Raw genomic sequence first — 16,381 nt, forward strand, 5'->3', positions numbered from 1 at the left:
GGCACTCTCCTGCCGTAATAAATAAATATGTACAGCGTATAAATAAATAGGGCAGGGGCAGGCTGGGGCCTCTAAGGCACGTGGAGGCCGAGCCAAGTGCCCAGGCGAGGTCAGACCCAGGACCCGCTGCTGCTGGGCTTGGTGCTGGGGCTCACCCCTAGCCCAGGCTGTTCTCTGTGTGGGGCTGGCTGGGAACACTGCCCTGCTCCTGCCCCACTGCATGAAGGGCTGGGAACAGCTGGACCCTGCTGCAATGGACCCAACTCAGCACAGCTGCCACAAGGCAACAGGTACTGAGGCGCCCCAGCACCCACCACTGTTGCTCGGTCTCCCCAACCAGTGGAGCCACCCCACTGCTTCTCATCCCCATTCTGAGCGGGGTGCCAGAGTACGCCCAAACCCCTCTGTGGCCCCAGGACTGTTGCGCATCTGCAGAGCCCACATGGAAGATGCTGGAGCGGGGCAAAGAGGCCCTGCAGGCCATGCGGTGGGTGACAGAGCGGTTTACAAGGTGAGGTGGCAACAGAGGCAGGGGCAGTGCGATGGAGCTCGTGTCCCTGTCCCCTCAGCTGCGCACCTCTCCCCTCCAGCCGGGCTCCGGCCTATCCTCCTCAGTCCAGCTTCTCCAGTACTGAGGGCACATAGACCAGGCTGAGCTCGCTCCCAAAGTTGCAGACGATGGCGGCGTTCTCCAGCACCAGGATCTGCCGCGCCGGCTGCGACTCGTTGCTCTTCCCCAGGTAGACGGTCTGCAGCAGGTCACCATAGCCGATGTCCCAGAAGGAGACGCAGCCCTGGCCACCAGTCACCAGCAGGTTGTCGGAGATGACGCCCAGGCTGGCACCACAGCCCATCTCCTGCACGGAACGAGAGCACATCAGTGCACTGAGCCCACTGCAGGTACCCAACAGGGCAGGAATTCCCCTGCGAGGGCAGGCAGCAGTCTGTGGCCAGCCTATGCCATCGCTGGCAAGAGGCTGTGGAGCCACCAGGGGTTCTGGTTCCAGGGGGTCCATGCAAGTGCAGGAGCACCTTTAACCTTTCCCTGGCCACCAACCTGCTGGATTGAATAGAGCTTGATCCCCGAGCTGCGGTCCCAGATGCTGATGACATCGTCCAAGCCGCTGCTGATGACGCAGGACGTCGTGCAGGTGAGGGACGTGACGTCCCCTCGGTGGGCATACATGTGGCTGACCTTGCTCCCTGTCAGCACGTCCCACAGGCAGATGGCACCGTCCTGGCCCCCACTCGCCAGCACCATGGTCTGCAAGGAGACAGCAGAGCTGGGTCAGGAAGCTCAGAGGAAGACAGTGACCTCTGCAGCGCGGCCCAGGGCGTCACTGTGCCACAGACACAGGAAGGGGCTGAGCACACAGGCCAGTTCTGTATAGAAGCACTTGCTAAGCACCAGCATGGGTACAGCGGAAACAGGGCTTTCCTGCTCCAAAGACAGCAGGGAGGCAAAACCGTGTCCAGGGAACAGGTGAGCTGTGTGGGAATCAATCCCAGAACTGTTTGGTTGGAGAGACCTTAAAGCCCATCCAATTCCAACCCCCTGCCATGGGCAAGGACACCTTCCACTAGACCAGGTTGCTCCAAGCCCCTGTGTCCAACCTGGCCTTGAGCACTGCCAGGGATGGGGCAGCCACAGCTTCTCTGGGCACCCTGTGCCAGGGCCTCACCACCCTCACAGGGAAGAACTTCTGCCTCAGATCCCATCTCAGTCTCCCCTCTGTCAGTTTAAATCCATTCCCCCTTGTCCTGTCCCTACCTGCCCTTGTCAAAAGCCCCTCTCCAGCTTTCTTGTGGCCCTTTAGGCACTGGAATCTACTCTAAGGTCTCTCTGGAGCCTTCTCTTCTCCAGGCTTGTAAGTCACAAGGTGAGCATGCAGTCACAGTGGTCAGCAACGCCTCTGCATCCTTGGAGAAGCACACATCAGCTTCCCCAGATGCAAATCAGGAGAGGGGTTCCTCTGACTGAAGCAGTGGCAGATGTAGAGGCTGTTCTGCACCTTACCTGGTCGATGTACACGGCTGTGATGGCTCCCGAGTGACCCTGCAGTGTGAACAAACAGCACGAGTCCTCCAGCCGAAACACCTGCAGAGTGGAGGAGGCAGAGGTTAAGTGTCCATAGGGCAGCCATGTCCTAGGGCCACACTGCTAATGAAGCAGCTGATCCCACTTTATCCTCCTTACTGCTGTCCCCCTCTCTCAGCAGAGTTGGAGCCTGTCAGCAGTTTGGGACAGTGAGGAAGGGGCAGGGAGCAATGAGGCAATGCCTGTTGGGAAGTGACATGCATGGCTGAAGGGGACAGCTGCTGCTGGAAGGGCTGAGAAGACAGGGGGTACCCCAGAACCCACCCCTAAGGCAAGATAATCTCTTGCTCTGCTTGGGCAGGCAGCTCACACAGGGCTCTGTCCTTCCACCCCCTCCGAGGGTATCCAGGCAGACAAACACCACGGGAGCTTCAGGAATGCATTAGATTAGATTGGGCTCCAACCACCCCACCCCAACTGCTCACCTACCTCTTGCACACACACATCAGCTCCGGCCCCTGCCCACACAGGAGAAGAGCTCATGTCCAGCAGTGGCAATGGGATGGAAAAGCACGCGCACGCCTCCGCTTAACAGGGCAAAGCCTTACCCTCAGAGTGTGGTCCTGGCTCCCAGTGACCAGCCGCCCCGCTGCAGCCTTCAGCGCCGTGATCGGCTTCTGGTGGGCACAGGACACGGTGTGGGTGAGCTGACACAGGATGATGTCGCTGCTGCTGAACACCGGTGAGGACGGGATGCTGCTCCTGCTTGGGGCTCCTGTGGTGAGACACGCAGGAAGTCCTTGCTGCAGCTGGTGCAGCCTTATGCTCCAGGAGTAAGAGCCCCCAGGCTGGACACAGCTTTGAGCAACCTGGTCTAGGGGAAGGTGCCCATGCCCATGGCACAGACTTGGAACCGGCTGAGCTTTGATGTCCCTTCCAACCAAAACTATTCCAGGATTCTCTTCTATGATGACTGGAATTTAAACCTGGTTCTCCGCCAAGAAGCCGCACACTCAGCGCTCTGGCTGGCACCAACAGGAGCTACAGCTGCCCAGTGCTCAGGAAAAACTGAAGTGGGGGTCTCCAACAGGGTCCTCAGCAGCAGAACTCAGCTCTGAAGAGCAGCGGCCCCTACACTATCAGTCTCTCAAGACTGAGGTCCCTGAAGCCCCAGGGCTCTGCAATTCCCTGGTCACAGGCAGAACATAGACTGGACACAAGGCTCTCCACACTCCACAGGCAGTCCTTTCCTGCAGAGCCTGCTCTACTTCCACTTCTACAGCCTGCAGGGCCCAGGACATCCCTCCAGGAATGCAGCCATTCTCCCAGGGTTTCTCTGCCCTCCAGCACCAAAGCAGCCACTACATTGCAAACCAGTTACACCAAGTTTTGTGTGTGGTGCTTTTGTGGGGGGGGCTACATGGTGTACAGGATGTGGGAGGTGAAGGCGACAGGGCAAATACACCTCGCTGAAGGAGAGGTGAGGAATGGGAGAGGAAAGAGGTACAGGTCAGAGCTGACCCTGGAACGCATGTCTCAGCCTCCAGAGCTGTGCACTGGAGCAAACCCACACTTGAGGCACCCTCCCTATATAGGGAAGTCCCAAAGTATCCCCGCAATCTCCACAGCATCTGGCTCATCATCCTGCAGCAGCATAGGGAATTTTGGAGCAGGGCGTTCTTATGAAAGCTGAAGTTGGTGTGAGGTGAGGAAGAGTGAGGTACCAGGAGCAAGGGGAGAGGAAGAGGCTCGGAGAGCTCACACGTGCACAGCACGCTCGGGTGCTCGCTTACCTCGGAACTGCAGGTGGTTCAAGGATGTGTGTGTGTCTAGCGAGAAGAAATCTAAAGAGCCATTCAACCGGGCAGCGACAATCCTGAGGGAGAAACGCAGGCAAGTGAGGAGAGACCCTTCCCTGCTCCGACAGTGAAAGGAGCCTGGAGACCAGACACCGAGGCAGAGCACCAACCTTGCAGACCTCCCCCGTGAGGATTCCCTTCCTGACTGCAAGGAAGAGGGCTTGGAAATGATATTAAGCTCAGACTCCAGAATGGCACCGCCTCTTGATTAACAGCGCACAGAAACAAGTGACCCAAAGGTTCAGCACCCAGCCCTGAATTATTCTGCACATTCAGCTATGACGATGACCGAGTATCTGTATGGAGAAGTGACTGCTGGAACAGAGCTGGACCCAGGAAAGTGTGCTCCACCAGGCCCAGCTAGAAAGGCTGATGCACGGAAAGGAAGGGACTTCTTCCATGAGGGTGGTGAGGCCCTGCACAGGGTGCCCAGAGAAGCTGTGGCTGCCCCATCCCTGGCAGTGTTCAAGGCCAGGTTGGATGGGGCTTGGAGCAACCTGGTCTAGTGGAAGGTGTCCCTGCCTGTGGCACGGGGAGCTGGAACTGGATGAGCTTTAAGGTCCCTTCCAACCCAAACCAGCCTGGGATCCTGACCTCCCAGCTGAGCCTCTGCCAGCTGGAGCTGTTGGACCTCTTGTGCCAGGAGGCTCAGAGCCAGGGTCCTGCCTTACACCATGCGTTCTCCTCTTGCAGGAGAAGACTGAGCACACCACAATTACCTGTTGTTCAGGAAGACGAGTGCTGTGATGCCGGATTGACCTTCATCATTACTGCTGCGGAGGGTGCCCTCGATAGCATCCCAGACCTGGAAGGAGAGGGGGTTACTGCTGCAAGCCTGGCCAGGAGAGCATCGTACACCAAGGAGGTGCAATCCACATAACAGACACACACACCCCCCCAGCTACCTTAACTGTCTGATTTTAATGAAGGAGCCTGCACCCAGCTCCCTCTTGGCACTAGTAATCACAACACGGGGCTCCCACATCAGGAGGGATGTACAATCACACCATCCTCCTCTTCCTTCGGGTGCTACTTCCACTAAATTGTAACTAATACTTCAAAACCTGCACACCTTTCTTACCGGGGTCACCACAAATGCTACTAAACACATGCCCTGGGGCAGCACGGGCTCCGGCTGCATGCCCCATCTCCACAACACCCTTCCCTACTGCTGCTGAATCCCACATCTTCCCTGTTCTGAGCATGAAGCAGTCTTGTGATGTGGGCTAGAGACAAGATTCGGCAGCACAATTCAGTCAGTCTTGAGGGGGCTGCTCGGGAGAAGGCAGCTGAGCTCAAAAGGACAAAGAAACACAATAGAGCGGCCTGTCTGTGTCTTTGGTGGGAAGGACTAGAGCCAGGTTAAAAACCATTGACAGATTTATGTCAAAATGTATTTGTTTAAAACAGCCCAAAACTCGGCATTTATTCTGATGGGAAAATTCTAACCTGGTTTCCAAAAATGAAATGAAGATTGAGCTAATTCTGGAAGTTTCTCATTGGAGGAGATTTGAATTTCTGATCAAAATTTGCTTCAAAACCTGTATCATTCCTACGGAATTCTTATTCATTTTACCTTATATCACGACTGACCAGCCACGTCGCTTACAGACATGGCAAGCTTTAGAGCTCTCTAGAGCACCACCGCTGCAGCAAGCCTTGCTCCTCACCTCCAGCTTCCCGTTACTCCGGCCGGCCACAATCAGATTCCCTTGCAGGTCCAGGCTCCAGACAGAGCTCTCCAAGTCTCCTCCCCAGGAAGGAAGCGGTGAAGCTTTGTCAAATCCCGTAAAAGACTCATCCCCCAGGCTCCTCCTGCGGGCGCTGCAGCCTCCCTCCTCGCTCCCGCAGCCCAGGGAGCGGGCTCTGCTGCTGCCCGGGCAGAATCCAGCCTGTCCGTGCGGGGCTGAGAGGCCCGTGAAGCTCATGGAATTGGAGGAGCCGTGCTCTTCATACGCTTTACCCACCAGGCTGCTGAAGTCGTACCCGGTCTCCTTCTGGCGACTGCCCACCGAGCGGAGCCGTGTCTCGGACTCGGCCACCTTCACCTGCTCGGAGAAGTTGGTGTCGATGAGAGACGTGAGGTCCGGCTGGTCACAGAACAGTGGTGGCTGCGGAGGGCTGAGCACCCTTTTGAGCTGGTGACTGTTCTCAAAAGAGTCGTCCAGACCATTCTTGCCATCGGGACTGTGATCCCAGCTTTCCTGGTAGTCAAAGATGCCGCTGCTGTCTCGTCGCAACCTAAAACACAGTATTACGCATCCAGCCCTCCTGCCTCTGCTGCTGGAGAGGGCTGGTTTCTCACACAGGGGTTTGCATCAGCTGCTGAGCAGCGTGACCCCACTCACCTTGGTTTGGGAATAACAGTGAGGCAGTCACCAGTCTGAGCATCCCACACACGGATCTGGCCCACCAGGCAGCAGCTGACGAGCAGCATCCCGTCACTAGCCAGACATTCAATGTCCTGGGAAGGAAGAGCAAGCACAGGTGAGGCCGTTGCACCACTGAGGCCTCCGGATCCTGCCAACCACCTTCCATGTGGCTGAGGAATTATACAGATGATAAATTATGTCTAAACTCCGTGGCTGGCTGAGAAACTTAAGGATAGGCTGAGAACATGAGTAGATCTTCGCCCCGCGTCTAGATGTGCTCTAGACTGCTGCAAATCAAACAGATTTTGTCTGTCTCCCCTTTCCCTGACAAAGTACAGCCCAAAGAGACAGGAGAATCAGGAAAGGGGTGCAGCTTCTCTGGAAAACACCATACAGCACTTCAAACTCTATCTGACCAGATGTCTGAATTCTTTGTTTCATCTCTGAGTAGAAAAAACCATCTTTCCCCTCAAGAAAACAGAGTGAACTGAGCAGCAGCACACTCCCCTGCAAGCCCATGGACGGATGCTTTTAACAATGGAGACAATATTTAACAGCTCAAACCTACGCACTAACTTCTGGGAGGCAGGAAGAAAGGATCCAATAGACATTAAATATCGGGAAACTAGAGCTAGCCCAGCTGACGAGAGCCAAAAGAAAAGGTAGTAACAGCAATTGCAAAAGGCTCGGGCCAAGCCCCAGGAAGAAATGGAGAAGTGCTGCAGGAAACTTCGTGCTACAATATCCTGAAATACATAGGCAGCATCTGGCTTGGTGTCAGCCTCCCCTGCTGTGCTGCGCTAAGGCTGCAAAGCTGCTGTGTCCTTTGTGGGGTCTGCTGTTTAAATAATAACCCAAGAGAAGAGAAGACGCGTGGCACAAGTCAGTAAAATGCCTTTCTAGTGAGGACCACTCCGGTCCTTACATGGACCTACCATGAGGTGACCCCTGAGCACCAAGGGGACAATCTCTGTCTCGGGCGGGGAGTAGCCGTAATCGTCACAGGGCAGGTCCCCCCTCTTCCTCCGGCTGTGCGAGATCCCGTTCTGCCCGTAGTTCTTGGGGCAGAACACCTTGTACAGGCAGAAGAGCAGGAGCACCAGGATAATGCCCGAGGCCAGACCCAGAGCAGCCACCCTGGCGGGAGAGACAAAGGGACACAAAGAGAAGGTAGAGAAAAGATCCAATTACTGTTCCACAGAGAGACTTTGAAAAATACCATGAAAGTATCACACATGCTCCTGGGTCCATAGTGACTTGTGGAAAATGAAGGAGTTTTTTTAATGGCAAAACAACCATTTCCACAAGATTTCAGATTTCTCAAGAAGAAAAGTACACAGCAATAAGACTTTAAGAAGACGGGGATCAGGGTAATACACAGCCAGATCGCCAATGTGGACAGCATGCTGTGAGTCTGTCCTCCCAGTAGGAAAGGAAGATCCTTGGGCTGGCATGAGGTTCTACAGGGCCAAGTGCAAGGTCCTGCACATGGGTTGGGGCAAGCCCAAGCGAAAACACAGGATGGAGGACTCTATTGAGAGCAGCCCTGAGGAGAAGGACTTAGGGGTGTTGGTCCATGAGAAGCTCCCTATGACCCAGCAGTGTGCGCTTGCAGCCCAGAAACCAGCTGTGTCCTGGGCTGCATCACCAGCAGCGTGACCAGCAAGTCGAGGGAGGGGATTCTCCCCCTCTGCTCTGCTCTGGTGAGACCCCCCTCTGCAGCCCTGCATCCAGCTCTGGGGTAACTACATAAGAGGGGCTTTTGACAAGGGCCTGTAGGAACAGGACAAGGGGGAATGGCTTTAACCTGACAGAGGGGAGACTGAGATGGGATCTGAGGCAGAAGTTCTTCCCTGTGAGGGTGGTGAGGCCCTGGCACAGGGTGCCCAGAGAAGCTGTGGCTGCCCCATCCCTGGCAGCATTCAAGGCCAGGTTGGATGGGGCTTGGAGCAACCTGGTCTAGTGGAAGGTGCCCCTGCCTGTGGCAGGGGGTTGGAACTGGATGAGCTTTAAGGTCCCTTCCAACCCGGGGTTCTAGGATTCTGTGACTTACTTGTAAAGAGTGACATCCTGGTGCCCTTGCAGCTTGGATGAGGCTTGGTCAGGCTGAGCTTGAGCATCCAGCTTTCCACTGCTTGAAGACAAGAAGGGGTGGTAGCGGTTTGCCTCCTGGGGATGCCGCACTTCTAAGGCCTCTTGTGGGTTCAGATACAGCGTGACAGGGATTGCTGGAAGGATGCTGATGTACCTGAAGGAACAGAAAGATGAGAACAGCTTAGGAACAACAAACACAAAACCCCACAAATATCGTAATAGGTAACATAGATCATCCCCTCGGCAGCAGCGAAGGTCTCGGCATGCACTCTCAGAGCAGCGGTTTTAGGTATTCTAAACTGAAGACCTCCTTCAACATCTTTTTCTCTGAAGATATTTCCTAGGTCTTAACTCCATGGGAGAGGTTAAGAGCCACCAGCAGAAATGAACTACTGATGAGATCAAATGTATCACAGAGACTGAAGTAGCGATATAGCCATCTGGTCCAGTTTCCTGTAGGTCAGAAGATCTCACCAGAAGTTTGCTCAGCTCAGACGTCTCTGTTCCTCACATGCATCACCCCCATCTTTCACAGGTGACTACCTATTGTTTCACAAAATTCTAACCGTCACCTCCAGGGTAAAGGAAGACAACAGGCAGGTTGAACCGCTACCACCTCTTCTTATCTTCAGTACACCCGAGGGCACAGAGAGAAACACAACCCTTAGACAGACAGCCCTGGAGAGTTTGGTCCCTCTGCACCACACAGGAGGGCCTTTACACTTCTGGAGTAAGTCACATGGAACACAAATTATCTAACTCGGAAGGATAAAGGACAGATGAAAGAAAAATGCTTGGGATCAAGTCCACAATTCAAAGTGCCGCGGCGCTCGATGCCAGCCCACTTGCCTTTTGGCCAGAGTGATGTTGTAGTAGCTGAAGAGGGATGGCCAGTGTCTGAAGGAAAGCTTCCTCCAAATCTCTTCATCCTCAGCTCCCCAGGTAACCTCTGCTTCAGCTCCAAGCTCCGTCTGTCCATTCCCTTTGCCCTCTGGTCCTTGGGCCCAAGTGTGCTGGTTTGTCTCCAGCCTACTCAGGGACTCCAGCCCTGACTTCTGCTCACGCTGCTGTGTCTGGTTTTCCAACAGCTGTATTGGGTCCGATGGGAAGACTGAGAGATCAATCTTGGGGTCCCCAGCAGGTAGGACCCCTCCAGGAACAGGCATTGGAGGCAGACCTGCCTCACCCAAAGGACTTTGTTCGGTGACCTGTGACGTGAGGTAGGTGCGTAGACCAGCAGGATCCGTGTAAACCAGGATTCCAATCCAGATCACTGTCCCAGCCTACAGACGATGAGCAGAGACAAGCCCATTAGTTCACGGCCCTCACGCTCCACCTCCAGGCACCTCACCAGTTCTCTGAGCTGATCAACAGCTGATTCCAGCCCAGGGTACATCCTGCACTTAAAGAGTCTTACTCTCAGCAGACACTTACCCTCTAAGAGGATTGGTGATTGCACAAGGAGTAACGGGTTTGAGCAGGGGAAGTTCAGGTTAGATATAAGGAAGAAGTTCTTCCCTGTGAGGGTGGTGAGGCACTGGAATGGGTTGCCCAAAGAAGCAGTAAATGCTCCATCCTTAGCAATGGTCAAGGCCAGGTTGGACAGAGCCTTGGGCGACATCATCTAGTGTAAGCTATCCCTGCCTATGGCAGGGGGTTGGAACTGGATGAGCTTTAGGTCCTTTCCAACCCAAACAACTCTGTGATTCTATGACTGGGAGAGGTTGCGCAGCACACACAAAACTGAGCATTACTTTCCCATGAGCCATCCAACTCAACCTGATGGCAGGAACCCCACTTGTCCCACAAAAATGAACAGCAGGGAGGAGACTCCTCACTGGTGCTGGGACCAGCACCTCTGCCACCCTCAAACTGGGCTGGAAAAGCTTAATTCAGGTTCTGGGTCATGAACTCCACCAGACCTACTGCAGCAGCCTTGCTTCACAAACTGATGTGCTAGTTGAACTTAAACTGCCAGCAGTGTTAGCTGACAGTAACAGACTAGACTGGCTTGTGGAGCTGAGGAGTACACAAATTCTTCCACTTCCATTATAGACATTCAGAACAGGGATGGAGGGGGCAAGCAGGGGCAGTAACTGGTGTAACCACTGCAGTTACACCTGCACAAGGAAAAGCCTCGGCCTATCACGTAGCAAAATACCTCCATGTCTTTAGTCCACATTACCTGCAGGAACTAAAACCATGATTTCTGCTCTGTAGAAGTCTTCCCTCTCTGCTCATAAGGTTCTTACAAACCTGCTTATATAAAAGCAGATTTTTGTCTCAAAGCAAGTATCAGAAAATTACCCTCTACCATCATGCAAACAGCAGAGCCCTGGAGCTGATGCGTGCACAGTGATGTGCACCTCTTGAATTGGATTTACCACAGGGCAGCATAAGTCTTGCAGTGGAACAAGGACGCATGAGAATGTTGGTCTTTCTTCCCCCCCCCAAAGCCTATTTGGTTCAGATTAGTGTGCAGAAAGGGACACCAGCTAACGAACCCCACACTGCTTACCATGATGAGCCTCTGGGCCAGTCGGGTCCTGGCGAAGAAGTAAATGACGCGCAGCCTCTTTGGCAGGCGCAGGTTCCTGAAGGAGGAGGGCTGCAGGGTGATGGTGTGGGGGGTGGCAGGCCGCAGCGCCGGCTGCCGCTCGTAGCGCTGAGAGCGGCTGACAGGCTTCGCTGGGGGCAGGCAGGCTTCTGCTGGCAACCGCTTGTTCAGGTCAGCGAGCTGCAGAGAGAAGAGCAAACGTGGGAGAGCCGCAGCAAGGAGATCCCTTATGTGTGCACAAGCCTACGTCTGACACAGGGACCACACTTTCTCCCTCAGGACAATCTGTGCGAGCTTCTCTCCAGCACATAATGTCTTCTTCAAGCAGGCATGGTCATCTGCCACCATGTCTGCTTCCAGACCACTTCACTGAATCACAGAATCCCAGAATGGTTTGGGTTCGAAGGGATCATAAAGCCCGTCCAGTTCCAACTGCAGGGACACCTTCCATTAGACCAGGTTGCTCCAAGCCCTGTCCAACCTGGCCTTGAACACTGCCAGGGATGGGGCAGCCACAGCTTCCCATTTGTCCTATCCCTACCCTCTAAGGTGTCCCTGGAGCCTTCTCTTCTCCAGGCTGAACAAGCCCAGCTCTCTCAGCCTGTCTCCAGAGCAGAGCTGCTCCAGCCCTTTGGGCATTTTTGTGCCCTCCTCTGGACTCACTCCAACAGCTCCAGCTCCTTCTTATGTTGGAGCCCCAGAGCTGGATGTAGGGCTGCAGGGAGGGTCTTACACGAGCAGAGGTGGAGAATCCCCTCCCTCATCTGCTGGTCACACTGCTTGGTTTTTCTACCTCAAATCTGCACTGTTTATTTACCTGAGGGTATCTTGTTCCCTCAGGTGTCTTGCCCCAAATCCCCGTACACATCCAACCAGCAAGTACTGCCCCAGAACTTTTACAGCTTGGTCTTCTCTGTTTAGTGTGAAAAATCACAGGTTGTGCTTCCTTTATCCTTCTCCAACAGCAGAGAAGGAAAACCCAAGGCAACCCCCCATGTTCTTGGCCCTTCCTTACCTCCATACGGCGAATGTCAATGGACAGCACAGTAGTGAAGAAAAACATCTGCAGAAAGAAGTCAGAAACCAGGCCAACCACAGCAAAGAGGCAGAATTCCTGCAGACGGGATGGTGACAACAATAAGTATTCCAAGTTCAGAAAAAGGGAAACTCGGCAAACTCTTGCCCGGAGTGCAGGCCTGGGCGCATTTTACTGACAAATTCTATAATCCATAACTTGTAATAGCTGAGAGTTTCATGCTAGGAAAGTCTGTGTGAAAACTCAAGAGTGTATTTACTCAGATTCACATTTGCTGTTCTTTGTAGCCATAAAACATCACAGCACGATAAGAAAAGCCAGCAGAGGATGTTTTCCCAGTTCACAAACCCATGGCAGGGCTGCAGCCAGAGCTCTCGGCCTCCAGCAGGGAGTTTCCTGCCTTTTACCAATAAACCTCTGCCCTGATTTAAAACTCCTCTGCGAACACAGGCTGCCCAGGAAACCGGATCAATCTCTCTCCAACCATAGACAGACCACGGAAGTCACTGTACACCTGCCTACTTGTTTGTAGCCATTCTCCAGGGCCCCAACTAAAAAAGTTCTGCTTAAATCCCACTTTTGGCTAATGTCTGTTTGATGGGCAAATTTCGCCCCTGGAAAAGAAGTCCCATACCCACCCTCGGAGTTCTCTAAATAACAAATAGACGGGAAAAAGCCGGTCCTTCATAAACCTCCTGTAATGCTCCGCTTTCCCCAGCAGGTGTCACTGCAGAAACAATGACAGACTCCTAGAATCCTGGAATGGTTTGGGTTGGAAGGGACATTCAAAGCTCATCCAGTTCCAACCCCCTGCCATGGGCAGGGACACCTTCCACTAGATCAGGTCGCTCCAAGCCCCTGTGTCCAACCTGGCCTTGAACACTGCCAGGGATGGGGCAGCCACAGCTTCTCTGGGCAACCTGTGCCAGGGCCTCACCACCCTCACAGGGAAGAACTTCTGCCTCAGATCCCATCTCAATCTCCCCTCTGTCAGTTTAAAGCCATTCCCCCTTGTCCTGTCCCTACCTGCCCTTGTCAAAAGCCCCTCTCTAGCTTTCTTGTTGGCCCCTTTAGGCACTGGAAGCTGCTCTGAGGTCTCCCCAGAGCCTTCTCTTCTCCAGGCTGAACAAGCCCAGCTCTCTCAGCCTGTCCCCACAGCAGAGGTGCTCCAGCCCCTGGAGCATCTCTGTGGCCTCCTCTGCATTCACTCCAATAGCTACACATCCCTCTTATGTTCGTGGTCATGGTGAGCTTCTCATGAACCAACACTGCCAAGTCCTTCTCCTCAGGGCTGCTCTCAACCCAGTCTCCCCCAGCCAGTATTTGTGCTTGGAATTGTCCTGATCCAGGTGTAGTACCTTGCACTTGGCCTTGTAGAACTTCATGAGGTTTGCACTGTCCCACCTCCCAAACTAAGGATTAAAAGATGCTGCCCAGCAGCAGAAATGCAGTGAGCTCCCAGGTCCCTCTGTAAAACAAATCCACGCTCTTACCCTAATCCCTGTTAGTGCCAAGGGCCATCCCCCCTCCCCACTACACTCATAACTTCAGAGCAACTTAGAATTAAAGTATTTTGAGAAGCATCTTGTTTCCCTTGAAGGTACAAATTCCTGTCAGGACCCAAAAAAGACCTCATAAAAACGGGGAGGTAAGAGCTGAACATAAGCAGGAGTAAAAATGCTTGGGCTAAACAAAAGACTAAAGAATCTGGCCCCCACTTGCAGGACAGAGCTGGCAGACACCTGCTGCTGTTCACTGCCTGCGCTGGTGCCCCGAGGGTGGCATTCACACTGCCTGCAGACCAAGCCAGGCCACATCCAGCTAAGGGGAAGGAGAGAAGCTGCAGAGATCGATTTCTTCTGTTCTCCTGCTTCATCTGTCCATCCCAGCATCTTCCTGGAGGCCAACATCAGTCCAGTGAAATGAAAAGGGTGGCGTGACAGGCTACCTAAAACCTTCAAACAAACCTTGAAGCCTCCCCATCCTGTCCAAACTGTTCTTGAAACATAAGCAATCAACAGATACATCTGACACAGGGTTTTGAAAGCACAAGGCTGAAAACTCAACCCAGATTTCTCTCTGAGAGAAAACCAGAAGGAAAGCAACATCCATCTGGATTTCACCCAGACCTTGGCAAACACAGGCTCCCCCAGCGGCAGGCTCTGCATGGAGTGAGATTAATTCTGTTAATGCTTCCACTTACTCCACACAGAATTCGGCACCTGAAGCTGCTAGCCCTGTAAATCTACAATCTTCGTACACTTGAATAACGCAAACTCTATGGCAAACCCCAAAGTTATTTCAGCGGGTGCAGAATTGACTGTTGGTGTGTGAACTTCAGAAGAAGGTAGCAAACAAGAGATGGAAAGCACAGGGTGAGGGCCTTCAACAGTGACACAGTGCTAGGAGAAGAGGGGTCTCTGCACATATGCAATGCAGGGCAAGAGCATTTCATTGCTGCTCACAGTTACGAAGGAAGGTGTCCCTTCCCCTGGCAGGGGGTTGGAACTGGATGAGCTTTAAGGTTTCTTCCAACCCAGACCATGCTGTGATTCTATGAATTAAGTGGATGCACAATTCTCACCTGAAGCCAAACTATTTTAGGACAAGGACAGTGATGGCAAACATAGAAAATTCCTTTCTGCTAAATGAGTTGCAATGCAGTAACTGAGGAAAAGAAGACCCATTACAGTCCTTGGGGCAGGCGAGAGCCTTCAGCAGAGAAGTGCCTCCCTCTTTTGTCATTCCCAATACCAGAGAGCACCTGCACGACCCCAGCACCTCATAGCCTGGAGCAAAGGTCCCTGCCAGATTTACGCAGCCTGGCTCTCTTCCTGCCAGATTTCCTTGGACTCTGCAACGTGACTACAACACGTTATCTGTACAGTGTCCTTCACTCTCAAGGACCAAGATAAGGGGCTTGTACCAGCCTTCAGCAGAGCAGCTGTCAGTCTTTTAACAGAGAGCATCCCTGCTGGATTCTTCCTCTGGAGAAAGCAAGCATCCAAGGAAACACAGGATCATGGGGACAGCAGAGACTGGGTGAGCGAAGGGTAGATTTAGATTAGACACTAGGCAGAAGTTCTTCCCTGTGAGGGTGGTGAGGCCCTGGCACAGGGTGCCCAGAGAAGCTGTGGCTGCCCCATCCCTGGCAGTGTTCAAGGCCAGGTTGGATGTGGCTTGGAGCAACCTGGTCTAGTGGGGGTTGGAACTGGATAAGCTTTAAGGTCCCTTCAATCCAAACCCTGTGACTCTATTCTATGTCATCACATGTGTCAAAACACTGTAACAGGCAGGAGTACTTTAACAGAGATAACACAGGGGTGGGGGCACTGTGTCACTGCTTCCCATAGTTCTACTGACCCCATCACTTGACTCTGCCCTGTCCCTTTGATCACAACTCCTCTATCTCCTGTCGCCAGTGCACCGCGCAAGCTCCTCCGCAGCAGAGAGCAACATGAGATGTGACCTGTCCCGGCAGTGTCCCTATGGCAGGGCTGCTGGCACTACACTCGCTCCACAGATACCGTCAGGTTTCACTTTCTGAGGTCAAACAGCACAGCCATGAAACAAGAGGCCAAAAGATGCTGATACAGCACATGAATGAGCCCAATTTAGACCCAAAGGATGGATCGTGTCAGTGTCTGAGCTGAGCAGTCTCTGCAGTCAGCTTCAAATACAAACAAAATCTGGCCACAATAGATGGCCAGCAGTAGCCTGGGGATTTCCACTTAAGCTGCTCTTTTGCTGTCCTCTTGGGATACTGAAAGAGCAGCTCAGGAACTGCCAAGTTCAACTTGGAATGCTCCAGTCCAACCCGAATGTTTAATCCTCTTAGATTATCCTAGGCTTTAATCTGCAGGCTCTACTGGGGAGTCCCTGATGTTAAAGCAAGGATACACACAACTCACCCCACTCATGAAGGCCACCTACAAGGTGGCCAGTGACAACCTAGTGAGGGCCCAGAGTAGCCTCCAGCTTACGCAGACATTGGGTGCTCCTGCCTTTGCTTGCTGACTGCACCTGCTAGGAATTTCCAGAGGGAACAAGCTGACAGCTCCCTGAAGTCTGGATGCAGAGGTGCTACAGCATTAGTGATGAGGATTTGTCTAGGCAGCACTGCTGTTCAGGTGCCTCACCAGGAGCAAGCCCTGTGTGGTCAAGGATCAGAAATTCAATGGCATCAGGCTCCTGCTACAACTCCACAAGCACAGTCCTAAAAAGGGAGCTGTGCAGCAGACAAAGCAACACACTGCGAGGCAGAAGACCCGGATGTTATTTTCAGTGCAACACAGACCCAATGACATGACCCCTGACAGATCATTCTACATTGAGGTTTCAGTTTACCCACCCATGAAACAGAGACGGTGGTATCGGTGATTGCAAAACCCCATAGATCTGTCAGTCTGGCAAAGCAGATATTTT

At 53.3% G+C, this 16,381-nt stretch overlaps 1 protein-coding gene and 1 long non-coding RNA gene across 4 annotated transcripts in view; one reads left to right on the top strand and one right to left on the bottom strand.

Moving 5' to 3' along the window:
• Positions 1 to 557: 557 nt before the first annotated feature.
• LOC136008206 (uncharacterized) lies at positions 558 to 7,891 on the top strand. Its single transcript, XR_010610017.1, has 3 exons — positions 558 to 900; positions 1,008 to 1,483; positions 4,591 to 7,891. It is a non-coding gene; the product is annotated as an uncharacterized LOC136008206 (long non-coding RNA).
• SCAP (SREBF chaperone) overlaps positions 558 to 16,381 on the bottom strand; it is a 64,374-nt gene continuing 48,550 nt past the window's right edge. For all 3 annotated transcript variants that reach the window (XM_065667021.1, XM_065667022.1, XM_065667023.1), the window contains 13 exons: positions 11,936 to 12,034; positions 10,882 to 11,100; positions 9,213 to 9,646; positions 8,323 to 8,517; positions 7,205 to 7,406; positions 6,246 to 6,361; positions 5,568 to 6,138; positions 4,617 to 4,702; positions 3,832 to 3,914; positions 2,647 to 2,813; positions 2,018 to 2,098; positions 1,058 to 1,264; positions 558 to 857 (listed from right to left, as the gene is read on the bottom strand). In XM_065667021.1, the coding sequence (XP_065523093.1) occupies positions 612 to 857; positions 1,058 to 1,264; positions 2,018 to 2,098; positions 2,647 to 2,813; positions 3,832 to 3,914; positions 4,617 to 4,702; positions 5,568 to 6,138; positions 6,246 to 6,361; positions 7,205 to 7,406; positions 8,323 to 8,517; positions 9,213 to 9,646; positions 10,882 to 11,100; positions 11,936 to 12,034 (2,706 nt within the window). In that variant the 3' untranslated portion in view covers positions 558 to 611. The remainder of the gene's footprint in view (positions 858 to 1,057; positions 1,265 to 2,017; positions 2,099 to 2,646; positions 2,814 to 3,831; positions 3,915 to 4,616; positions 4,703 to 5,567; positions 6,139 to 6,245; positions 6,362 to 7,204; positions 7,407 to 8,322; positions 8,518 to 9,212; positions 9,647 to 10,881; positions 11,101 to 11,935; positions 12,035 to 16,381) is intronic.

The sequence above is a fragment of the Lathamus discolor genome, chromosome 2 (genome assembly GCF_037157495.1).
Source record: "Lathamus discolor isolate bLatDis1 chromosome 2, bLatDis1.hap1, whole genome shotgun sequence".
NCBI lineage: Eukaryota > Metazoa > Chordata > Aves > Psittaciformes > Psittacidae > Lathamus > Lathamus discolor.